General features: G+C 49.1%; 1 protein-coding gene across 1 annotated transcript in view; it reads left to right on the top strand.

The window, feature by feature from the left end:
- The window catches only part of LOC119329974 (polyadenylate-binding protein-interacting protein 8-like), a 14,331-nt gene that overhangs the window by 573 nt on the left and 3,968 nt on the right, over positions 1-9,790 (top strand). The window contains exons 2-8 of the mRNA XM_037603082.1: positions 721-831; positions 918-962; positions 2,130-2,202; positions 2,288-2,400; positions 2,512-2,571; positions 3,340-3,387; positions 3,483-3,551. Of these exons, the coding sequence (XP_037458979.1) occupies positions 721-831; positions 918-962; positions 2,130-2,202; positions 2,288-2,400; positions 2,512-2,571; positions 3,340-3,387; positions 3,483-3,551 (519 nt within the window). The remainder of the gene's footprint in view (positions 1-720; positions 832-917; positions 963-2,129; positions 2,203-2,287; positions 2,401-2,511; positions 2,572-3,339; positions 3,388-3,482; positions 3,552-9,790) is intronic.

Genomic DNA, 9,790 nt, shown 5'->3' with positions numbered 1-9,790 from the left:
TAGGGGCTGTTTGGATCTCGACCAAAACCAGCCCGACCAAAAAGTTGGCAAGCCCGTAAAATTTGGTGCCCGTTTGGATCACTACCAAACAATTGGCACGCCCAGCGCGCCCGCGAGACGCCAATGTAAACTTAGCCAACTCACGGGCGAGTTGAGGGCGGCGAAAAGCTCCGCCAAAATTTTGGCATCGCACCCTGCACTCTCTGTCTCGTTGGGTCCCAGGTAACTATCCCTTTATTTTATTAGTATCTGCTGCATGCTGGCTGTAGTTTAATCTGTGGGTCCTCACAATGCATGCAAGCATGCTACTCCACAGTGCAAGGGCCAAAACATGGACGGCTACAATCCAAACAATGATCACTTACCAAAATTTTGGTCATGCCCTCACATTGGTCATACCAAAAAATTGGTGGGGCTAGATGGGGCACAATCCAAACAGCCCCTTAATATTAGCACCACCAATTTTGGATGTCGCCATCCTTACTTTGGTGAACGGATTTTCCTCATAGATCGATCAATTTCTTCTCGCCTCTTATCCTTTTTACTGGATTCGATCGTGTGGTTGGCTTTATATCCGTTTGCTTTTCAGTTGTTGTTAGTTTTTTCACATGAATTTGTTTGTCAATGCTGATTCTATATTTCACCATATTTGGGTTTTAAGCAGGGGCACCACTTCTTTCTCGGTTATATTGATCAGCTGCATTGGTCTTGTGGTTACAGAGAAGGAATGGCTTCAACCAGGGGAGACGTAGGTTGGGAGTCCGGCCAAGGAGAACTGACAGGGAGGATAGTGTACGGCGAACTGTCTATGTCTCAGACATTGATCAACATGTGAGAATATCAAAGAGAATTGAGCTGTCGCATTAGTTTCTTCTTTTCAGGATTCTTCTTAATTGACTGACCCCATCAATTTGCAGGTCACTGAACAGAAGCTTGCTGAGGTTTTCTCAAACTGTGGTCAAGTATGCTCTTAGACTCCTTACTATTAAAAATATTTGTTGTGAATATCCTTTTTTATGTCTTGAAATAAAATAAGCGATCTGCTTTTAATGGCTTAAAATATTGCATGACAGAACTGCTGTAAGTCGAATGCATCATCTTAACAAGTATCTAGGATGAGTTCATATATGTTGATATATCTTGAATCCAGCATGTTGGAAGCATTTTTGTTTGTACTTTGTGGCACACAGCAAGTATGGGTTCGTACTATATGACTACAGTTGTACAAATATGACATCAAATAAATGTGATGGTAATTCACCTGTGGGTGCCACTCCCCGGAGTTTTGACTCGTTTAACATATGTATAATTCCATTATTTTCTAATTAGTTATTTAGTTATTCCGCTAATCCTCTTTGATCCTTGGCATAAGAGATAACTTGTCCAAACCCAATAGGAATATGGCCTAACCGTTGTTCCTACTCTTATCTATTAGTATAGTTTGGTTATCCCTGTTAGTTAGTTATAAGTTATCAGTTACAAACCAGCACTTGCACACCTGTACCTGCTGCCAATAAAGGCGAGGCACCATTTGTTCATTCATCTCAGAAATCCAACTAAATTGATGAAAACCAAACAATCCTCATTTAAATAACCCAACCACTACCAAGTTTCTAATATTTTGTGCCAGCAGCCTTTGGAGTATTGACAGAGAGATCGTCTTATGTTGCACCAATTTTCATGCACATCCCTTCGGTCAGGTGCTTGCACCAGCTTTTGGTACTTAAATTATCTGAGTCCACGTCCGCTGTTACCAGGATCTCCTGCGTCTTCTGTTTTTTTAAGCTCCCGTAAAGACATAACCTGCTTAAGTGTTACTGATGTATCAGATATTTGGTTTCAGTCAATCTGGAACGTCCTATCCTAATTGCCATAATCATCAATTGATGGGAATTAGTATCTTCGACGAAACAGGCGTTATATATCCCTATAAACAGGTGTTATATCCCTATACACCGAGTTTAAAGCGATGTGGCGTAAATAACTGTGGCATAAATACACCCCAATCCTGAAATTCCTGGATATGCCCCCGCTTTAAGTAGTTACTATATATAGGCAATATTGGATACTTGCTTGTTTACGTCATTGTTGGGGCTTAGTAATCTTATAACCATCTTTTGCACTTGTAGGTGGTAGATTGCCGTATCTGTGGTGATCCAAACTCAGTGATGCGTTTTGCTTTTATCGAGTTTGCCGATGATGGTAGTATCTTCAACACGTAAATTGCAATTTCATAACTCTTATGTTGTAAGAAGCAATCCTTGATGAATTTCCGCTTTTTCTGCAGTCGGTGCAAGAGCAGCTCTAACACTTGGTGGAACCATTCTTGGTTTTTATCCTGTCAGAGTTCTGCCATCTAAGACTGCAATTTTGCCTGTGAACCCCAAATTTCTTCCTCGAGTAAGTAAACATATTTAGTCACATAGTTTTCTGCAAATTTACATCCTACAATTAGGTGATTTCTGAGCTGTATAATAATATTAGCCTGAATCTGCTCTCCTTTTTGTGCAGACGGAGGATGAGAAAGAAATGGTATCCAGGACTGTGTACTGTACTAACATTGACAAAAATGTATGCTGCCCTGTCTTTCACTTCTGTTACGCTTATAACTGAACAAGTAAATTATAATCATATCTATCATGAAAGCCTGCAAAAATGCGAGTTGTATTCTTTCCTTTCTGGTGATCAGTTAGGACTAGCTTGTTCTGTTGGTGTTTTGTGATTGTAACTTAGTAACCTGGTATGGTATTAGGTACCTGGAATTAGCTGGTACTGAAACCCCTTTCCTTGAACGAATGTACACAAAGACGACCCATTATGATGGGTCATGGGTTACCGCTAGCTATTGCTAATTTTAAAGCAATTCGTTCAATACCACATGATACATTACATCATACGGTTTGAAAACCAGGCAAAGTGAGACTTGTTACTAAAGCAGATTGTTCTTCCAGACTTGCATACAAATTTCAGTCATATGTCCTACAATAGGGGGTCGATATTTAGATCTTAATCGGAATGGATATCTTAGTTTATGTGTCTACCAGATTTCTTTTGTTTTGATATCCCCTTTTATAATAATGTAGGTCTCTTTTTGTAAGTGTAATGTACCAATACTCCCAAGTTAATATTTAGGGAGGTGTTACTTCATTTCTTATTTTGTAGCAGTATCCATTTCAATTATGATCTAGAATAAAGTTAAAATAAGTAAGCCAAAGGACAATTTGAGACGATAAATCCAGACATCCTTGTGTTGTTCTTTTGGTGATTTCTCACGGAGTTTGATATGGTGATTGTATTGCATCTTTCTGCTTTCTAAGTTATCCTTTCATGAACATGTAGGTTCCAGAGGATGTTGTGAAGAATTTCTTTGAGGGAATTTGTGGGGAGGTATTTTCAAATGCTTTTATCATCCTCAACACATGTTTTTATATGACTAAATGAGTCATTCCCTCAAGAGATCGGTACCTTCCCTTTCCAATTAGGTTGCTCGACTGAGGCTGCTTGGTGATTACGTGCATGCCACGTGCATTGCCTTTGTTGAGTTTGTTCAGGTAAGCAAAGCTTGATACTGTACTCAAATTTACCATAAGTTATCAAGAATGTATTGTTTGACCTTCTAAATGCTGCTAGTTTCCTAGGAGTGGATAGCAGAGATAAATAGCAGATTTTCCTTCTAATCCAATAACTGTATTTATTTTCTTGCATGATAAAAAACTGCAAAGATAGAACTAAGGAGATCTTTGTGTTTGCAATTATCCATCTGCTACACTATTTTATTTTATAGAAGTGTTATTTTCACAGTCAAACTTAATTTGACCATCCTTTGACATTTGCATTGCTCCACACATTATTTTCTCCTTTTCTTTGTATTACATTTGATCATTCCTTTGCAACGGCTTCCAATTTATATATATGTAAATAATCAGAAACACAATGTCTGTTCTTACAAATAACATCAGATATTAGTTGCCAAACATCTGACCATTCCTGTGATAATTCCTACACACATATCTTCCGTTTTCCATTATTAGAAACATGATATCTGTTCTTACAGAAAACATCAGATAAATTGTAGAGTGGCTAAACATTTTGGCCTTTGGTGCATACTAACAACATTACTTCAACTTCTTGTCATGATAACAATCTGGAAAGCTGCTTTAAAATAACACTAAGAATGCACAAAATTCCATACAATCTGAATTATGAAACCATTCTGCAAAGCATGCAGCAAACTGCTTGCTTTATGATTTGAAACTCAAGGACATTTTTGCTTCAGCAAAAGTGCTGAATCTTCTCGCAAGCAGCAGCCATCTCATACAAGTCGTGAATACGCAAAAGACTTGTGTATCATTGTATTGATAGTAGGAGTAGAATGTGACTATTACAGGGGTAATCTCACAAGCACGTGCGCGGTCTAGGGTGTGAGTGAGAATTACACGAGCGCGGTGGGAGGGTATGCGTGACCTGGAAACTAAGAACCTACGTCTCGCTGATCAGTTGGCCAAGCCCCTTGGCCCAGGCGCACGCCCAATTGCGGTCGTCTTCCTTGATGCAATCAGTGAGTCTGGTGGCAGAGGAGGTGCCGCCGGTGAATATGCAGTCGTTGCGGTGCTTCCAAAGTCTCCAGGCGGTGAGGATGATTATGGTGGCAAGCCCACGACGAGTGGCGGCCGAAGAGTCATGGATGGATGCGTCAAACCACCAGCAGAACTCGCAGTCCAAGGTGCGAACGGTGGCTGTGGCATGGCACCATGATAGGATGTCATGCCAAACTTGTCACGAGAAAGGGCAGCCGGCGAGAAAATGTTGCATGGTCTCCAGCTCTTGGTCGCACAACAAGCAGACAGGCGCGTGAGCAAGGCCACAGCGTGCTAGCCTATCGGCGGTCCAACATTGGCCCTGGTAAGCCAGACATATGAATATCTTGACTCTTAGGGGCGCCCATGTCTTCCAGGTAAGCAGCCAGGCCGGCTCAATGGTCGAACCGGAGAATAGCGCCTGATAGCAAGGTCTAGCAGAGTATGAGCCCGACACGGTCCATCGCCAAGAGATTCAATCTGGCACATCCAAGAGAGAGAGAGAGGTCTCGAAGGTGAACCCAAAGCAGGACGTACTAGACAAGGCCTCGGGGCCAAGGGTTCCGTGGATGTCGTCGATCCAAGAACGGTTTTGGAGGCCATCGCGGACGATGCAGTGCCTGCGCCGCCGGCTCATAACCATGGCATGAAGTAGAGGGGCAATCTCGACAATGGAGTTGCCTTGTAGTGAATGGTCATCCGAAAAGAGGCAAATTGATTCGTCACCTAGTTCCCAACTTATGGATGCCCGGAAAATCGAGTGAACCTCGGGCGCGTAGAGTATGTGAAGGTGCTGCCAAGGCCTGGAGGGGTCGGCCTTGCGCAGCCAGAGCCAACTCGCTTGAAGCGTGTGGCCAGACCGCTGCAGGTCCCGGATGCCCAAGCCGCCGAAGGCAATCGGGTGTCAGACACGGCCCCAGCTCGCGGGAGAATGCCCTTCGTTGGCAATCTTGTGGCCGCGCCAGAGGAATGCGTGAACCAAGCAGTTGATCTGTCTGAGGATCGAAGGGTGTAACACCATAGCAATGAGTATATGGGTTTGCATGGTGCAAAAGACGTGCCTCATGAGAGCAAGACGCTTGCCCGTGGGAAGCATCGATGCCCACCAGGGGAGAGCTTCTTCTCCAACTTGTCGACGTAGGGCTGAAATGCAGAGGCGGAGGCCTTGCGGATCGAAAGAGGGAGCCCAAGGTATCACATGGGGAACTCGAGGATCGGGCACGTGAAGTGAGCGGAGATGGACTCGTGGTGGGCGGGCATGCATTGGATGTGCAACGCCGAACACTTCGCCGGGTTGGTCTGGCGACCGGATGCTGCACCAAAGATCTTGAGCAGCTGGACGACAGCGGCTAGGTCCGTCTTGTCAGGGTGGAAGGAAAGGACGACATCGTCGGCATAGAGGGACATGCTAGAGGCCATGTGCCTGTTCGTGAGGCGCTTCATGATGCCGAGGTCCATAGCTTTCTAGAACAGTTGATCCAGAAGTGGATCACAATGACGAAGAGCATAAGGGAGATGGGGTCGCCTTGACGCAGCCCTTTGCAGTGGTAGACCTGCGGTCCTGGCAATCCGTTGATGAGCAGGCGCGTGCTAGCAGTGGATAGTAGCATGCACACCCAGTTGGTCCAGCATTGGCCAAAGTCAAAGTGTTGCAGAACATCGAGCCAGAACAGATAGGAGAAGGAGTCGAAGGCTTGCGCAATATGGAGCTTCAGGAGGACACGCTGCTTGCGCAGATTTTGGAGCTGTCGGGCCATCTGCTAGACCAAAAGGAAATTGTCATCGATGCTACGGTCGGTGAAGTAGGCACTCTGATTAGTGGAGACCATCTCGTGCAGACATGAGGGGCGAGCCAGAGCGAGAAGACCTTGGCGAACAGCTTGGCAATCAAGTGAATGAGACTAATCGGACAAAATTTCGACAGGGCAGTGGCACCAAGAGACTTAGGGAGGAGGGTGATGAAAGCCTCATTCAATTTGTGAAAACCGCGACCATTGAGAAGGTGGAGTTTGTGGAAGGCCTCCATGATGTCGCCCTTTATCACGTCCCAGGAGGCGCAAAGGAACTCTGTCGTGAAACTGTCTGGGCCTGGCGCTTTGCCCTTACGCAGTGAGGACATCGCGTGCGAAACCTCGGCATTGGTGAAAGGGAGCTCAAGGGAGGAGAGGTCGAAGGGGTGCTGGTCAATCGTGTCGAGGGCGATGGTGGTGAAATGGGGATCCGACATCCCCAACAGGAGCGAGAAGTGAGAGTAAGCGGCCTTGGCCATGCCCTCAAGATCTGTAATGACAGTGTCATCGATGCGCAGTTCAAGGATCTGATACTTTTGCTTGCGGTGGGCAGCGTGCAAGCAAAGAGACGTCGTGTCTGTGTCGCTGGTGCGTAGCATAGAGAGGCGCTTGTGCTGCCGCACGATGGATCTATCCAGGGAGGCGAGCCCCAGGGAAAGTGGTCAGAAGTCCCGCGCCGCGTCGAACCACGCGATGAGCTCGCGGGAAGTCGATAGTTGGAGCGCGACATGGCCGATGGAGCGGGCACTCCAGCTTCGTAGGCGTCTGGCAGTGGCTTCAAGATGCGCGAATAGGCGACAAAATGGGCCTGGGTCGGATGGGGCAGTGAGCCAAGCGTCGGCCACCACTTGATGATACCCATCGATAGTAGGCCGGAAACGCTCAAGGTGGAAGCGCTTGGGCCCTGGAGAGTGCGGGGTGCAATTCACGAGTAGCGGGCGTGGTCGGAGGTGGCGGAAGACAAGCAACACATGATACAGTGCGGGTGCAACAGCTCCCAACTCGGTGGGGGTAAGGACATGATTGATGCGCATGAGTGTGTGTGTGTCAGGGGGGTCCCTCTCACTAGAGTAGGTGTATCACTGGCCATGGAGGTAGAGGTAGCACAGTTCCTCGTTGGCCATGAAACTATGGAATCGGCGCATTGCACAATGGTGGAGCCTGTCATTTTCTTGCCAGCTTCCGTCGCAATCATGTTGAAGTCGCCACCCACGATCCAAGGGCCGATCTGAGAGGCCTGGAATTCATGCAACTCATTAAGGAGATCTCAAAAGGGCACCAAGCAAGGATGATGCCCCGCGAGTCTCGTCCACCGGCAGGGAGTAGAAGCCAGAGAAGTCAGAGCGTAGGGTGTCAGAGACAAGAGAGGACGAGACCACTGAAGGCTTAGACTCATGTAAACAAACAATGGAGGGCCGCACCGTGGTGATGACCGACCGAACAGCAGAGTGCTTTGTGGGGTAGTTTAATCTGCGTACATTCTAGAAAATAACACGAAGGTTGCAATCCATAAAGACCGAATAGGGACATAGTAACAACACTAGCAACTAGACCGCGACGAGGCACCCAACAACCGGAGAGACGCTGACATTGCCAAGTAGCGGGTGAGCCAGCATGTTCCAGCCGTAGAAGTTAGCCAGGGCCTGCATAGTGTCGGCGGCGAGGGGCCTGTTGAACAGCTTTGCGTACTTGGTGAGGATTTCGGGAGTAAGCGCCTCATCATCACGTAGAAGACCAAGGCGGCGGAGAAGCATGGCGCGGCCATGTCAAGGGATGGGGATGTGGGGTTCACCAACAGGCTATTGTCCCGCTGGCCAGGCTGCGGGGCCGTCGAGGGTGCCAATAGGCATGGCACCGAATGAAGGGGCGTGTTCGACAGCGTCAAGGGCAATGAAGCCTCGTGATTCACGAGCGCAGGCCCTGCCTGACGAAGCGCCATGGGAGAGGGACGGATGTCGACCGCAGGATGGTCCGGAGCAGCGGGTAGCGAGGGTGAGATAGCTGGGTCCGACGAGGGAGAGTGGGAATCTACAACAAGCGAAGCGGGTCCGCGCTTAGTTGGAGATTGGTGGCCGGGGGATCTGGAGCAGAAATTCACGATATCCACTAGCGGCATGGAGCCGGGCTGGTCAGAGGTGACCCCACAAAAGCAACAATTTTTCAGGCGGGGGCCCGCTAGCGGGCGAGCCAGCACGCACAGGAGCCGCCAGTTGGTCCGCGGGTTGAACTAGGGTTCGAGCGGGTAGGTCAGGACGACGTCAGAAGGCTGGTGGACAGGTAGCCGCAACATACTGGTCCACGCGTGGCAGGTGGCGCGGTCAGCGTGTGGGACACGAGGATGTCGCACCAGTCCAAACAAAGCGGCGGGCTCCCATTGTGATACCGACAATCTACACGACCGCTCGCAGAGGAGCCATGACGGAAACTAGCGCGCCATTCCCGGATCTCTGCGGGAAGTCGTGGCGGCGAGGTTAGGTGTCCGACAGGGGGGAGAGCCGCTGCTGGCCATGTCGTTGTTGTGACCGGACGGTGGCGGAGGCGGCGGAGACTGAGATGGAAGCCGAAAATCGGTGTTGTAGGCGGCAAAGATCTTGACGGGGTGGCGAATTATGTGCCGGGTGAAGTGATCAGCCTGGTTAGGGTTGGCATCGTCGTCGACGGCGTCCGGAATTGGAAGTAGCAGGTCAGTATCGGCGGGGATAATGTCTGGGTTGGTCGTCCAAGCGGAGAGCCAAAACGCCAACTGGTCCGCGCCGGAACGAGTCTCGGGGGTAAGGCATTCGACCTCGCGGAATGGAGCTAGCAAGGTATCCGCCAATGATTTGAACCAGGCATGATCAGGGATTGCGGTAATCTGCAGGTCGACACGAAAGCCGAGTTCAACAGGCTCGGCCCCCGACGAACGGCTACAGGGGTGGAGGAGCAGCCGGAAGCGCTTGGAGCGTATGACGCCCCGAGCGACATGGGCACATAGCTCAGGGCGCGAGAACTTGATGAGTAAGTCCTTCGGTAGGTGGCGGTGCATGGAGAAGTCGACGGCGGCGAGCCCTAACTTGGCGACGAGACCAACGGCCACCTCAGCGCATGAAACATGAGAGCGGTGTCCTGCGAGGGTGACAAGGAGTGCCCGCTGCTCCAGGGCCTGTTTCGCCCCGCACATCTCGCCTGTGCACGGTACGAATCAAAGGCCCCCACTTGGCGGCAGAGTGCGGTGGCCGGACAAGGGTGTGGCCAGAGAGCTCGAGGATCCATAGGAACGTGGCGCGCACTAGAGGTTCCAGACGAACACAATGAAGGGGCAGCGGCCACGGAGGGCCAAGAAGCCAAAGAGCCGGGAGAGAGTGAGACCGACCATGATCTGGGAGATGCAGACCTGGCGGAGCTCTCAGCGTCAGCCACTAAGGGACAGGAAGAACGCAGCAG

The sequence above is a fragment of the Triticum dicoccoides genome, chromosome 7A (assembly GCF_002162155.2).
Source record: "Triticum dicoccoides isolate Atlit2015 ecotype Zavitan chromosome 7A, WEW_v2.0, whole genome shotgun sequence".
Classification (NCBI taxonomy): Eukaryota; Viridiplantae; Streptophyta; class Magnoliopsida; order Poales; family Poaceae; genus Triticum; species Triticum dicoccoides.
Note: the sequence above shows the minus strand (reverse complement) of the source record. Positions and strands in the feature narration are given on the sequence as shown.